Source organism: Myzus persicae, unplaced genomic scaffold, assembly GCF_001856785.1.
Source record: "Myzus persicae strain clone G006 unplaced genomic scaffold, MPER_G0061.0, whole genome shotgun sequence".
Taxonomy (NCBI): domain Eukaryota; kingdom Metazoa; phylum Arthropoda; class Insecta; order Hemiptera; family Aphididae; genus Myzus; species Myzus persicae.
Window position 1 is genome coordinate 279,590 of NW_019104466.1, and position 16,885 is coordinate 296,474.

Sequence of the window (16,885 nt, forward strand, 5' to 3'; positions counted from 1 at the left end):
TATGAATGATAAGTGTTGAACTGTTGAAAGACGTCCCTTAAGAGTAATGGTTTTTAAAAAAAATGAAGATAATAATATGCAAAATGTTGATTTTTTAAATTTGCATACATCATAATTGAAATTGGAATGAGTAGTTTCATAATTACCCAACTTTTTATACCAGATATGCCTATCTATAACGCCATGTGATAAAAATTATACACTTAATATTATTGTATTATTGAAACTTGGATAACAAATGCGTGTTATCTAAATGTAAAGTAATTAAATTTGAATTTGTTTAGTAATATTTTTTGTGTTACCAGTTACCAGTTATAGCAGTATAGCACTGAACAGACTATAGCTGAGTGTATATGGTTTTATTAATATATGTAACAACAATAACACCAGATTAAAACAAAACAAACAACACACTTTAAAAAAATTTGAACAAATTTAATGCAAATACAAATACATTTGATAAAAATAATTCATTTTCATAGACTTATGATTGAGAATATAAAAAAAATAGGAATCAATATGTTGTTACACAACTGTAAAAGTAAAGTTGAGTAAATGTTCAATGAATCTATGCTACCTGTATGTAATTAATAAAATACATAAAACATATATAATTGTATCTTATTTATAACTTTGATTGATATGCTTATTATAGGTACATTAGTTTTTCTGAATTAGGAAATAAAATAAGCAAAGTTATTTTTATACAATCTATTTTAAGTCAGTCTTATATGTACTCACAATACAACCAATACCTTCAATCGTTGAAGACATTGCATTTTTAATAGAAACAAAATTTCGCTTAAATTCTAAACCACAGCCTCTCGAAAGTCTGAAGTCAATCAGAGTTTTATCATTCATTGGAATCACATTCGATTTAAACACTAAACGCTCATCTGTAGTAGTAATTGTAATCTGCAACATGGTACAATATTTATGATTATGCAATATGTTGAAGTAGCACAAAACACATGCAAAATGGTATAGGTTTAAGTTTCTACACACATTAATCAAAGAGTTATGCGGAATTAAATAAGGACACGTGGCGTCATAGAGCCGGGCTTGCCATAATTGCCTATCTTACAGTTTATACATGTAAGAGTTGGTTGCTTCATACATTAATTTACTCCCTTTAAGTATATTTTTGAATTTTTTTTGTATGAATGTAGTGTTTGTGATTTTGTGTACACTGAAAATGTTAGTGGGACCAGAATTTGTGAAACTGTTTAGTTTTCTTGAAATATTAATCAGTTATCACGTGGCCATTACTTTTTTACACTCCACATCACAAGAGAAAGTACTCATTTGGCGCATGCAGACTGATGGCAGTGAACGTTATAAAGCTCCGCTATCCCCACTTTGTCTCTTAAATACCCGGGAATGCGTGAATTAGAACGCGATTTGGTCGGGACACATGTTACTTCTCTCGTGATGCAGAGTATAGTACTTTTATATTTCAAAAAAAGTAAACGTTTTAATGAAATTCTGATACTATTCTATTGCTCTCAGCACCAAATGTCAGACATAAATCAAACGTCAAAAATAAAAAAACTGAGATAGGTAAATCATTATGTAAAGTGAGCAAATTAAACGAGTATAAGATAGGCAGTTGTATCGAGTCCGAGCTAACGACCTCCTCCAACCATCATGAACTCTAATATCTTCTTAGATAATATATTTTTTTCCCATTGAATTTTGACCAAATTGTTTTTATAGTTTCATTTACAATAATTGAATATATTTAATAATTATTTGAAGAAAATATTTTTAAGTTGTGTGCTTCTTTAATTATTAATTTTGATTAATGTGATATTTTGTCTAGAAACTTATAAAATAATACTATGGTATGTTTGGTATGTTTAACTTTACCAACTATTTATAATTCACATTTTTTTATCCTGTGCACCTCTCATGACCTGATCATTTGCATCTCTATTTTCTAACTACACCCTTGATATGGACTGAGGTGAAAGCTGTTTAATATTAATAATGATTTAAAGCCAATGTCTATTCTAATCCTGTCAACCTCCATACCTCCGTGAGCAAACACAAACTTCTATCTCTAAGAGGACCACTATACCGAAAATTCCCTAAGCCAGTGGTTCCCAACCAGGGGGGAATATAGTGATGATGGAATTACGAAAATAATTATGTGATTTTACAATGTGTAAAATTGAAATCACTATATCAGTTTACAGATTGTTGGGCATCGATAACAATTATATATTAGGTATAACGGTAGAGTCGATGAAGTTGATAGACTGAGATATTATTTATACTTTTTGTTAATATTTTTGTTTTTATATTCAATATTTAATAGTTAATTTGTATGTTTTATTTGTAGGGCTCAAAAAAAAAAAATACACCTAAACTCTAATTTAAGGGGGATGAGATTTTAGTAATTTTATAAGGAGGGCGTAGAATGAAAAAGGTTGGGAACCGCTGCCCTGAACAAACGTGGTATCTGTCTATTTTATTTCACATACGTTTATTGAAACAAAATATCGTCTTCATTATTATTCTCTTATTAGCAAATAGCAATATTATAGTTCATAATATTACACAAAACTGTACTCCTAGTTCATTAGGTTATGAATATATGATCACAACTTTATTTTTTCTCCCTGCTCAACAGCTCAAAATTTGTTAAATTATGACGCACATGACCATCAATATACCATCTTTCTTCAATATATATTAAAACTGTACACACATGAAAAATATTTCTTTTACCGCCCTTCTCCTATTCAACCTCTTGTGGACTGCAGCAAACCATACCATACAATACCATACATATAATGTGCAAATAATGAAATAAAATGTTTGTTTTTGTCAATAATCTTTTTTTTTATGTGTCCTCATCACTAATTATTTATTTCTGTATATAGCTTAAATTATTTGTTGTTGAAGTGTTAACTAATAATTAACTAACTATAACAGTAATAAATTACCAAACTAGGCTTGTTGACTTTCCATATATATCCCATTTCACCCAGACACAGTGCTAAATTGGTTAATGCTGCATCATGTGGTAAATCGACTAGAAATCTTGTCATTCTTTTGACTAAGTTCTGCAAAGAGTTCTAAAAATTTGGCAGTTTAGTATACCTGATAATATAATACAAATAATTTTAAATTACATTAGGTGTGGAGATGGGTTGTGATGTCAGAAGTTGTGAAGACAGCAGCAGATCGTCCACCTGCGTCGGCTGGGAAAATGAATGTATTTCAGATTCACTATGTGACAAGGATGTATCAAATGAAATTGCTGCAGAAGTTGGTTGAGAACAACATTGACGACCATCATCCAAATCTCTGTCAGACCGAACAGAAATTCTAACTTTTTTATTATCTAAATAAACATAGGTATATTATAGGTAAATTCACTTTAATTATAGAAATTACAGAGTAAAATGTATTATTATGAATGCAAAATTAGCCATGAGACAACAAATGCCAGTGTGGCATCTTAATAATAATTAGATTGATTCAGTAAAAATATACCATGAGTTTCTGAATTTTTGAACCAACGATGAGACCGAATTTTCGGTATATCATATCTTTTAGACGGACTTGGTGTTAATATCTTCCTCACAAGAGACAAGGCTAAAGTATCTAATTTATTCCATGGTGAATGATTAGCATAGTCAGTAGTTTTCCACAATTTATAATCATCATCATTATCGGATGGCGTATCCCAAGGTAACTCTAAACAAACACAAAAAATGTTTATGTTACATTTTTTATAAACTATAATTTTTTGTTTAAATAATTTCAATAATTGAATATACCAATGTAATATTTTTTCAAGCAATTTCTCTGCAATTAACTTAATTCCAGACTCCAGTAACCATTTATACTCTACCTACGAGAGAACATTACCATGTCCCGGGCCAAACATGTCTGATTCCGCGCATCCGAGATTAATTGACAGCGATTTGTTAATGTTAGACAATATACTTTATACCGGCTATTCAGTCGCAGACAAAGTAAGGGGGAGGGGGGGAATGGCACCTTGGACTGGTCATTACAGTTAGTATGTATACAGGACATAGTAATATTCTCTTGGTGGCTGTTGTTAAGTATATAGTTTTATAAGTATTTTCTATTATGTGTAGCTTAAATAATTAACAACAATCTACAAAATAACATAAAACCTAATAACATTTCATTTTTTAATAAATACAAAACATTATGACCTGAACATAAAGGGGTTTATTATCATATATTAATTTTGCTTTTAGACCACTCTAAATACAAATTAAACAAACAAATTTTAATATTGATGGTTGCTTAAATTTAATTAAGATATTTATAAGAAAACAATTATACAGGTACATATATAAAATTAATTTACTAATTAAAGTTACAATATACTGAAAATGATTGATGCAGTATCAAATGCCAATAACTTCGGTACTAAAGCTTTAGGATGTTTCTAAAAAATTTAACCTACAGCTAGAATACCAAAGAGATCAACACTGACACATTAGTTACCACATATCAGTATAATATAATAACTTCTTAATAATATAATATAATATAATAACATTAAAATGCATGATGTAAGCAATACACGTGATTTAATTGAAAATAATAAATTACCTCCAGTGAGCATTGACACAAGTATAATACCGCATGACCAAATATCAGAAGGTTCTGCTTGATAAGGTAAAAGTGAACGAACTTCTGGAGCTAAATACGGACGAGTGCCACAATACTTATCCAATTTACGCCGCTATTTAAATTAATGTAAAATATTAGATAATTATGTCTAGGGTTGGATTTAAATTTAATAAAACTACTTACTAAGCAATATATTTTTTCATTTAATAAAAAGTAAACAAATTTACAATTTTCTGTGTTAGTTGATACTAATTTTACTTTGTCTAATTGGGTAAAATAAAAGTATAATTTATTGTTTAAAGAAGATAATACACCAGTTGCCTACATCTGTTGTCTTTGTCTTACAAACGTTAAAACATAATAAAATTGTGTTCAGCAGAATCCATATTATTGTTAGATTTATATAAGGTTGAATTGAAATATTGTCAAATTTAAGGATAAAAAAATTATCTAGGGCTTAACCTATGTGTTCATGATATTTAAATTTTAAAGCGAGTTTTTCAAATCTTAAATTTTACATAGTTAGGTGTAAAGGTTAATTTTAAGTAAAAAAAAAGTTAAGGATCAATAAAAGCCTAAAAAATGCCTTAGATATCATCTTACAATTTAAAATTGTTCAATAAGCCAATAACTCACAATAATGTTGAAATTAAGAATACAAATGAATACTTCAAATATTTAATTTGCTATTTAGTATGTTTGTAAGACAGAGATAACACATCTCAGTGTAACATTCACGAATTTTTTTCAAATAATTAAAAATTGATCAACACTCTTTAATTTGTTATTTGTCTTTTCAACTGCATAATATAGTTCATACTATGGATCTTGCCTAGAAAAATAATGTTTTCTTTAAATATACTATAAAATTCAAGAATAGGACAGTTTATTTATATGTGTAACTTTTATTAGGTATCTGATATAATCATTTTAAGATACTATTAAAAATTTTTTTGTGAATAAAACATTATCTTTTATTAATTTGATCAATTTTTATAATTCAAGACATATTTTGCTCATCTATACATAGGGATTGTGTTAGGGTAAAGAAATAGAGAATAGATGGATATATTTTTTATTACAAGAATAAATTTACTAAACGATTCTTGTTTTTTGCAAAAAATTAAATATACATAAATATTACTTACTTTTCCACCACATAAAAACAAAGTGGCTAATCCAAAATCGCTTATTTTTAAATTTCCATTTTCGTCCAATAATAAATTTTCCGGTTTCAAATCTCTATGCGCAACACCATTATTGTGTAAATATTCCTAACAAAATAATGGTATGAGTCATTTGCAAATATAAATACATAAAACAAACAAAATGTTTTTTTGTTTGAAAACTTACAACTCCAGAAATCAACTCTTTGAAAAACTTTCTAGCATCAGACACCGGCATTCCAACATCAGGTTCTAATTTTCAAAAAATATTTTTTTTATTAGTGTACTAACAATGAAGTTATTAGTTATTAGGTACAATAAAATAATGAAATCTTATAAATTCTATAGAGATGAATCTCTCTAAAAAAATTAACAATTATTTTACAAGTGAAATAAAATGTACCAGTATGTATTGACTGTAATATATAACTAATATTATAACGTATTTTCAATGTACAATTGTCTCTATAGAATTTGCATTATACATATAATTATTTCATATGAGCTTACCAATTCGATCAAATAGTTCACCTCCAGATGCATATTCTAAGAATATATAATAAGTATCTTTAGTATGACGCTGTCCATAATATTTTATTATACTTGAATGACTCAATCGGCTATGTATAGCTGCTTCTTTTTGTACAGTAGCCAATGCATCAGAATAGTTTTGTAAATCAATCGTTTTCATGGCTACATAGCCATGATTATTTTGATTTAATAAAAGTTTTACTCTGAAAATAATTATGAAAAAATTAGACTCATAGGTAGACACAAGTTGAAATGAAATTAACACTTCATATAAATATGTTTGTATGTAAGCAGAGCTTAATAAACGTAATTGAAGGACCCAAGCTTTAGTTCTATTAAGAATTCATAAGCATTAAAATTTAAATGGATGAGATACATATAAAAAAACAAGAATTAATTAATGGATTGAATTTATTTCCTTGTATACACCGCTAAATATCCTCATCGACCACTCTCATTTTTTTTCTTATAAATTAAATTAATCAAATTCTGACTTTTGACATTTGAAAGAATTGGTACTAAAATAATAATGGCCATATTGTTTAAAAGAATCTTTTTCTTTTATTCTAATGTTAGCCTTAAATATTTTTTTTTACCTACCTACTGTAATTTATTAAGGATGATGTTTTTTTTGAAAATGTTAATGTATATAAATCAAAATTCAAATTATTATTAGTTTCTGACTTAAAATTAACTACTAAGAATAATAATCCAGGATAATAGTTAAATGTTAATATAATTTGTTATGTGTATAATAAAAATATTTTTTGTAAACATACTCGCCAAATGATCCATCGCCTAATGTTTGAACAATATTCCATCCGTCAACAAATGGAGTATTCATTTATAATGATTTATTATGTTACAACCTAAAACAATACTCCATTAGATATCTAGGTACTTGTAATAATTTTGATTAAGAATCGTAAAAGAATAAATTTAAAAACGAACATTTAAAAAAAAATCTATGTGCGTAATAATAACAATGTTTATGTATTTATTATAAACGCCGATTTTCAAATAAATTAGTTGAAACTTATTTTAAACTTATTCATCAAAAAAAAAAACACCAACACTAGAAATTCTAATAATTTCACACGATTTATTGTTCTACTCAAACATAATATCAAAAAATAAATATTAATAATACAAATTACAGTCTAACAATACATAGGCCCATTCGCAAGCACCGGACGCGTGTACAACGAAGAACATATGAACCGCACAGCATCAGGTAGCAAACTAACTAGACGCTGAGCTGCGAAAGGACATAAAGGAACAACGAAATGTGAATTCCGTTAACATCGTTTTTTTTTTAAAAATGAAATTTTTAGGTTATGTTTTCATACTATCGATAGCGGATTTTCGATTGTATGAAGATATTATTATTATTTCGATCGCTAACAAATGGCGTTTTCGATTTGACGCACTTTATGCACTCAGTGTGCACTCGGTGCAAAAACGTATTCGTTTTGACCAATAATCTGGGAACTGGTGCAGTGTAGAGTGCAGTGTGATTTGATTATAGTAATATAGTGCAACACTCGTGTGCACTCGGTGCGCACTTTCTGCACCACCCTTGTGTAATTTTTTTTATTAGGTTTATTCCGCTTGGTGTGATAATATCATGTGGGTTATCGTCGTGGGTAAGAAATGCAAACCAATGATAACGTCGCAGTGCATTGGTTCTATGCACGATTAAAGATAGTAGTACTATCTACTAACCCATCTTTAATCGTGGTTCTATGATACCTATGACGGCTTGGCCATGACCGCTATACAGCTGGGAGTATAGGGGCCCAGTGAAGTGTTTATCAAAAGATTTAGCCGCACATAATTTTTAGGCGGAAATGCGGAATTTTTCGTTAGTGGGCCCATGGCCGTCCTGAAAACTTTCAGTAGTCCGAGGTAAAGAATAATTGTTTCAACAAAATGTCATGAACATTCTTTTAAGGGCCTTTGTATTTCATGATAAAACATTAGTCCTTGGGCCCGCGGTGTGCCAGGACGACACTGTGTGACACACACATATATTATGTATACACATTACACATATACTGTAGTTTAGGTCATGATAGGCATAGGCTGTGATAAGATATTGTTGTTTACTTATTTGTTCGTAATTCATATTAACTTTGTAAATATTTTTGTTGTTTAACTTCAAAACTTAAACTACCTATGTAAAAGATTTCAATTATTTTTTTAAAATATTTATTTGTGATAGGCATAGGTAGCATATCATGCAAGTTACTTGGGAACTTGGTTTTGTTCAGAAAATTAGATTTGTTTATACTGTTTTCAGTGACATGGACGTTTTTTAATTCAATAGTATCAGAAAAATAAATTAATTTGAAAGAACTGTATTTGAAAAATCAATACTGAGTATTTATTAAATTATAAAGAAACAAATGTAATAGTTTTGATTGCCACAAAGGTATTAACTCAGTAGAACCTATGGTATATACTATATACTATAAATTATATGTAATAATTATTATTATATTTGTAACTACAGTCTACAATTCCTACTAACTGTTTAACTGTACCTGTTCAGTTTTGTATGAATTTGAGTTGAAACTGAAACAAAAATAGCCTTTATGTAAGGAATGAGAATCCTAATCAGTGTTGAAAGAACTGTCGATTAGAAAAAATAAAATAAATTTTGGCTATTAGAATGATACAATTTTGGAATAATAAGTTTCTACACTTGAGTAATAGGTAAAAAAATAACATACGTTAGCTCCTACAAATGATTCCTACAAGGTAGAAAAAAATGGCATGTTAATATCTACAAAAATCATACACTACATTTTTATCACCATTATCTCTTATATTTTTAAAATTATTAGAACATCCAAACTTTTTTAAATAAATATACATACACACACAGTAAGAGCCACATATAGTTGGTACTTAACACAAAATACCCTGAGATAAAATATTTTATAAATAAACATTTTAGATTATTCTACAATCAAAGTGTATCAATACAATTACTTATGTTAAATATTTACTTTTCTGAAATAGACCATTTAAAAATAAAATATTTTTTTTTCCAATTATTATTTATTTAGGAAAATTATTGATATTTAAAAATATAAAGCATTTGCTCCCATCTAACTACATTTAATAAATAATTTTACATTTTTCTTTAATTATTTATATTTTATGAAATGTATTATGAAATTTTTTTTAAGACATTGGATAATTAAACTGATGCTTTCCTATATTTTAACATAATGCCTATAAAATATAATAATTTAAATAATGATTTAATTAATTTAAACTCACATCATATTCTCTAAAATGTAAGAACAAATCGATGTATTTTATTCTAGGTGTTGTGTAGGAATTTACATTTGCCCTTAAAATTAAATTCCTAGTAAAAACTATTTACCGTAGCCGACGGAATCATAAGTCAGCAGAGTAGATACTTAGGTAGTAGGTACCTATGTATATTAAAATATAGGTAAACCTTAACCATTTTTCAAAACCGTATGTACCTTCACGAAGATAACGTAATCCCCGTGCTCATTGAAATAGGTACCCACAAATGGTAGATTTCTGCTGGTACCGATGCAACCCAAACAGCTACGTTGAAAAAAGTTTCCCAAATGTTAGAACAGCTTATTATTTCGGGCATTAGTGTCGACCTCAAGTCCAAGACTAAAAAAAAACAATTATTTGTTTATTTTAATTTTTTGTATCCACAAAATATTTGTAAAAAATAATAGTAGAGGAGCTCCTTCGTCTTGTGCACTCTCCCCTCAAATTGATAAGTATTTTAACCACACCTATTTTGGGGGCAATCCCAAGTCTGTATGAAATGAGAAGGAATTTGTGTTGTCAAAAATGGGATACGTTTGAGAATTGCTCTTTTTTTAAAACGGTAGCCGAATGGGCTACAACCTTCAGCTGTTGGTACCTTCCTACCTGTACCTTAAGTTCTTAAATAATAATGTTCATACCTAGGTACTTATGTACGTATACGTGTAAATTATTAATGTTTGCAATGTTTGCATACGCAATCAAAAAATCATTAGTCATTATTATCACATTCAGGTGAGTGATAACTGTTAAGGTTTGATAATAATATGGTATTATGTGTCTACGTGTTAGAAAGTAGGTAAAACAAGTTATATACAACCAACGTTATAATTTTCGTCATCTGGCCTTGTGGCGCAACGGATAACGCGTCTGACTACGGATCAGAAGATTCCAGGTTCGAATCCTGGCAAGGTCGTGAAACTGATTTTTTTTTTAACAAATTTTGTATGGACCAAGTTTACTTTTTTGTGTCTCAAAAAAAAATGTCTCCCAACTCAAAAGGATCTTGACTATTGCAGGCTTATTAAATTTTCGTTATATAATTAATTGGATAATATTCAACCTATACCTATTATAATATCTTAAATATAGCTCTGGATATTCAATTTTGTTAACTTATTCTGTAACTAGCTGTTATTTGTTGTATTCACATTTGGATTTGATTAAACTTTTAATTACACGAATTATAGTAATTGTAATTGGTTAGATCTATTTTCAATGTATTTATACATTAATTAATACTCTACAGTATTACATTTTTGTGGCTTGGCTTAGCGCATTGGCTGTAACAAGTCGTAGAATGCGACTAGGAGTAAATAACGGCCACAGCTACTAGCTCCCGGATGGGTGACCACCCAGGTTCATAGTAGTTAAAAACCTTGCCACATATACACGTGTTTGCTACCTACCATAACAACCGTAACAATCATAAAAACAACTTATCGTACCAACCTTACCCCTACTACTGTTAATAACCCCTACAACAGCTAATGGCCTTTGTCGCCGGTCTTAAGTTCAAAAAAAAAAAGTATTACATTTTTTAGTGATTCTGTTCATATTTTTTTTTTTAAATACGCATGTAATATATTATGTACATTTTTCTAAACATAATAGTTTTTAAATAATTATAACAACGTTTTCAAAGAAAAAAGAAAATAATTTAATTACAATTATATTTAAGCTTTACCAGGTTCTGTTAATATTATGATTGAAATAGAAATGTTAGGCAGGTAATATAATATATTTGCAAGCTAAAGTAAATTCTATAATATTATAATAGTGATATCATAAAATCAATATCAATATTAGTGTACGCCGGTACTGGACTTGATGAGTATCAAATTAATTTGAAAATACAATTAAATTTTAACGATCAAAGATGGAAAAAAACTTCCATTTTTGATCGTGAGTCAACCCTCGACACTGTTTCATCAATGTGATCTGAATGTATTATTTATTTATAATAATAATGTAAACCATTAAAAATGCAAAAAATAAAATGCATGTAAAATATAATGGTGCGTCATTGATAGCTGGCTATTTTGCTATATAAAATAGGGCGCACGTAAACTCCGCCACAAGTACCTTTTTTTACTGTAAACTCCGCCAGAAAAAAAAAAACAGGTAAAATTGGGTTCATGTAAACTCCGCCACTGAAAAACATCAGGTAAAATTGAGTTTATGTAAACTCCGCCAGTGAAGAAAATCAAATAGTAGAATAAAATTATAATATAATATCATATCATATCATATCAATATTTAAATCATAGTATAAAAAATCATAATAAATAATCCAAAATCATATTTTTCATAATAATAATTAATAATTGTCCACATAATAATAAAATATAATAAAAAATAATAAATAATCGTTATAAATATTGTGTTGTATGAAAAACTATTATGTAAAACTATAATGATGTGATACAATTTGCAAATATTCTAAGTCTTGTATTTCTTTATTAGTATACCTATTCATAGCATCCTGTAATACTGTCATTTTTTTTTTTGATTTCGAATTTTTTAGCTGATTTACTTGAGATATGCCATTTAGTTTAATATAAGTTTGGGTTTGAAATTCGATAAGAACTTTACTAAAAATGTGAACATTCGGATGACTTTTATAAAATGAATTTCTCAGATGACTATGAAAGGATTCACAGACATTTGTTGTTCGATTTAAATTTGCATTTTAATAAGCCCACAAATGAGGAGGAAATGCTGCTTCATTACTTATATAATTGTCAACAAGGTAATCTGAGAACTTAGTTACTCTAGAGTCGGATGGCATGATTGCTTCTAAAGTAAATGCAAATACATCGGGAACTTTTTCCGGAGATAAAAATAATAATCCGAAACATAAATGAAGAAACTTACTTATTTCTGATTCACTTTTATATTCAACACTCAGTCCAAAGTTTTGAATTGCCCTCCACCATGATTGGCTGAGATGAAATCTACATCCTACTAGATTAACATCAGGCCATATTTTTTCGCATGCATTATGAATTGCTAATTCAAAATCGACAACTATTTCTGTTGGACTAAAAACTAAATTTAACTCTAAACATTTTTCACAGATTGATTTGAAACAATTAATGTAAGTCTCTTGTTTTTTATCTTTTAAAATACAGAAGACAAGTGGTATATTATAATGTCCATTAAAATATCCATGTAAAGTAAATAATTGATAAAAAAATTTAACACAATAATCAAATGTTCCATCCACATAAATTGTTTCTGAGATACATAAATATTTTAGATTTGTAATACAACTATATATAATAATCTCACTATCGAAATCAGATAAAATTAAAAAACTTTCATCTCTGATCGTTTTTGGTGCCATCTGAATAAGCGAAGAAATAACTTCAGATCGCGAAGTTGGAACTGGTGGCATTAATTTTCTACGTGCATTATACATGTTTCTCTTTACCAACGACATGTCATTTGAAGTTAAATTTGTAGAGTTTTTTATTGTACATTTGTACTACTACAACATTCTAATCCCATGTTTAATATTTTAGCTAAAAGAAAAAATATATCAGTATTTAATATTTTAGCTATAAGAGGTGTATGCCATCTACAAAAAATGACTATATATACATGTGTCGAATGCAATCTCTGATAGCACACGACACGTGTACCTATTTTATTACTAATTAATTTTGAAATGTATTTACCCGGTTTATCACGAATATCTTCTACCGCTTTCCTCTTTACACAACTACTTATTTCTTGTCTTTCTAGTGTTTGGATAGAAATTGAAAGGCATAAAGTAATGTGAGTATCATTTGCAAAATGTGTTAAAGCAATATTATGCTGCTCAGCTCCAACAGTTTTTATAAATGCATTACAATTTTTGTTATTGCACCTCCATTTTATTTCACCAGACGCGTATTTTATATTTATATTATACTTATAATTTTTAAATACAACCAACAAATTGCCTCGTTAGCCAGTAATTAATTTTATACTATTATTTTCTTGCGACATATTTCGTTCGGACATATACAAATATCAGAAGTACGGAAACACGCAGACTACGAATGATTATGTTCGTCAAAGTATACGTCTTTACGTATACCTTATCTACTGCCGATATCATCATTGGAAATCCTGATTTCAGGTAATATGAAGATAAAATTATTAATAATTTGAATCGATCTAACCTTGACAATATTTTATCAATTTTGACATATACATCACAATAGATGTAAACGTATTTAATGTGAGAAGGCACGTGGCAATGTGAGTACTGTCGCACTGACCAGGTAAAAAAAAAAACTGGCGGAGTTTACATATACCCATTACAGGTAAGAAAAAAAAGCTGGCGGAGTTTACCATAGACCTATTATTACCTTTTTATCTTAACCGATATTCTGGCGGAGTTTACAATCGTCCATAAAATAATAGGTACTATATACTGTTATATATTCCACTACTTACCACAGTATTGTGATTCATCTTGCACAATGCGTCTGCCCTCCGTCAAAGATGTATTTTTGTACCAACAACCGCGACACCTCACATATACATATTTATTTATTTATTAACACAGAATACTGGATTTTAAACCAGAAACCATAACTAAGTAGAAATATATGTGATATGAGTAATAACAAGTTTTGTTAAGTTGACATAATTGTTTATTTATTTCAGCATTTCTGAAAAGTTTAAATCGAGGTCCTCGCTCGGTGAAACTCATCTAACGGCATACAGGAGATCTATGAAGATTAATAACTTATAATCATTATTAGTGGCACCAGAGAAGGGTACGATAAGCGGCGAAGTTTCTCCTTTGAAGGGCTGATGTCTTAAAATTGATATTCGCTAGCAGAGTAGGCAAATCAAAAAAAACCAGATATGAGTTACGTTGTGCTAGTTGTTTACCGATGGTCTGATGGATTGTTCAGACGAAACAGCTGACTAATAGGCACCCACTATAGTCATGCGAAGGTTAATGTATGTTTAGGTAAAAGCAACAAAACTTAAGAATTTTCTCTGCAATTATTTGACGTTTGCAATAAGTGTATGGATCCCTAAAAACGGTCTCATGCTAAAGAACATGCCTCACTGAAGTACAGTAATGTAAGTTTACCTATTTAAAAGGGAGCAATATAGAGAACTAAAGACAGACAATAATGAATAATTGATTGAAAACAAACATACGCTTATAATAATGATATTTTTTAAACCCATTTATTTTGAATAATATCAACAGTGGAAAAACACAGCATAATGTCATTTTTTTAAAAATATTATTATTATTATAAGGCTTCAACGCATATGGTGATCAGCGCATACTTATTAATACACATATAATATTTATTATCAGGTAAATGCCTAATATAAAGTGAATAATTGTACTTAAATTAACTTAAATCTATATTTTTAATAATTATGTTATAATTTATATAGGTAGTCAAAAACTGAATACATTTATTTTTTTATAATTTATACAATAAATCGGTGTAATAAAACAATGAAAACCATGGACGCAATCGACTTAAAATAATAAAATATGATAAATATAAAAATATTTAGGCAAGGATATTATTTTATAATATATGTTTAGAATATTTGTAAATATTATATTATTATTATGCAGGGAATATTTAGCGGCTTTAACGACAATGGTTTTAATTATTGTTATTGTAACCTATTTATTATCCTTATTTTATTTACATAAACATACAGGTAATATTATAATAATTACTAATATTAAGTGAATAATTATACTTAAATTAACTTATGGCTATTGGTTTGTAAATTATATTATAACTTATTCAATTAATATCTAACTCCTTTTTTTGTTTTTAATTATACTTCGATTTATATAATTTATTGAAAAAAAACTTACATTATTTTTTTTTTTCGGTATATATAATTGATTTGAACTTTAATGAAACATTAAAATTCACAAACGCAATTAAATTAAAATAATAAATAAAATAAAAACAAAAATATTTTCAAAAGAATATAGTTTAATTTAACACATTTATTTTATTCGCAAAAATTCTATTACACTATGGAATTTTTCGATCGGCTTCAACGGGCATTGATAGCTATTCTTATTACTTATTAGCCTTATTTGGTTAACGAAACTCATAGAATATAGATATTTATTAATATAAAGTGAATAATAATTAAATTTACTTATGTCTGTTGGGTTAAAAATTATATTATAATTTATTTAATTAACATCTCATTACTTGTTTTCATTTTAATTTGTATAGTTAAAAACAACTTACATTAGTATTTGACATGGAATTGATTTAATGAAACTTTAAAAACCATGAACAAAAAAAAAAAATAAAAATTTATAATTTATAATTTATAAAAACAATACTTATATATAAATATAGTTATATAATAATAAGTAAAAATTACTTTAATATTAGATACTATTATCTTACTGAATAAACAATGGCATAAATAGCAATTACTTAGACGTTAAAATATTTAAGTTAAATTTAATTTAGATGAAGTCTGTATTGAGTAATTAATAAAGGCAACAATAGGTAGGTAAGTTCTGGAAATCGAATTTATGGTCAAAATCGAAACAAAATAATTTGCGAAATAGAGTTAAGTGTTAGAAGGTAATAAAATTTAGAATTAAAAAAAGTCCACTCACAAATTAGCACCACGAGAACGAAAAATGAATTTGCTAATTCCAGAGTTAGAAACGAAGAAATTATTGAATGGCGTAGACTCGTAGTGTATAATTATTATAAACATGATAAACTGTGATAAGATAAAAGTAAGGTTATTGATTTTAAGAATTCTATAGTACTAAAGGATTATTGGAGTGAATGTGTGATGTAACACCAGAACCCCAAAAACGAGATACAAAATTACCAAGTCTAAAAGCCAGAAAAAATGGAAAAAAATGATCGTGTATTCTAAATGTTTTACAGAATCATAATGCATTTTTAAACTAAATTTTAAAATCAGGGTGCTCGTGTGACGGATCTTCATTATAACTACTATTATATTTATTAGCCTGCTTTTGTTTATATATACCATACCTAATACAAATATAAAATACTATACTAATACAAAATAATAATAATATAATTATTAAAAAGTGAATAATTTTATTATATTTAAATCTATTAAGTAATAATAATATAATTACATAGTTAAAATCTAACTACTTTTTTGTTTTTAATTATATTTCAATTTATATAATTAAAAACAACTAATTTTTGACAAATGATCGATCGGGTGGT

At 27.9% G+C, this 16,885-nt stretch overlaps 2 protein-coding genes and 1 non-coding gene across 4 annotated transcripts; 1 reads left to right on the plus strand and 2 right to left on the minus strand.

Moving 5' to 3' along the window:
• Positions 1 to 557: 557 nt before the first annotated feature.
• LOC111042364 (serine/threonine-protein kinase grp-like) lies at positions 558 to 7,573 on the minus strand. Of its 2 annotated transcripts, none has more exons than XM_022326955.1 (10): positions 7,481 to 7,573; positions 7,103 to 7,192; positions 6,303 to 6,526; positions 5,980 to 6,044; positions 5,775 to 5,900; positions 4,606 to 4,738; positions 3,505 to 3,708; positions 3,141 to 3,352; positions 2,952 to 3,083; positions 558 to 915 (listed from the first exon to the last, which is right to left on the minus strand). In XM_022326955.1, exons 2-10 carry the CDS (start codon positions 7,165 to 7,167, stop codon positions 712 to 714), a joined length of 1,365 nt encoding a protein of 454 aa, XP_022182647.1. In that variant the 5' UTR covers positions 7,168 to 7,192; positions 7,481 to 7,573; the 3' UTR covers positions 558 to 711. The 2 variants fall into 2 exon arrangements, with proteins under 2 accessions (XP_022182647.1, XP_022182646.1); XM_022326954.1 differs by lacking the exon at positions 7,481 to 7,573 and adding an exon at positions 7,275 to 7,324.
• Positions 7,574 to 10,493: 2,920 nt separating this feature from the next.
• On the plus strand, positions 10,494 to 10,566 carry Trnar-acg. The gene has a single exon. It is a non-coding gene; the product is annotated as a tRNA-Arg (tRNA).
• Positions 10,567 to 12,800: 2,234 nt separating this feature from the next.
• On the minus strand, positions 12,801 to 14,117 carry LOC111042385. Its single transcript, XM_022326975.1, has 3 exons — positions 14,100 to 14,117; positions 13,334 to 13,568; positions 12,801 to 13,177 (listed from the first exon to the last, which is right to left on the minus strand). Exons 1-3 carry the CDS (start codon positions 14,115 to 14,117, stop codon positions 13,125 to 13,127), a joined length of 306 nt encoding a protein of 101 aa, XP_022182667.1. The 3' UTR covers positions 12,801 to 13,124.
• Between the last annotated feature and the right edge of the window lie 2,768 nt (positions 14,118 to 16,885).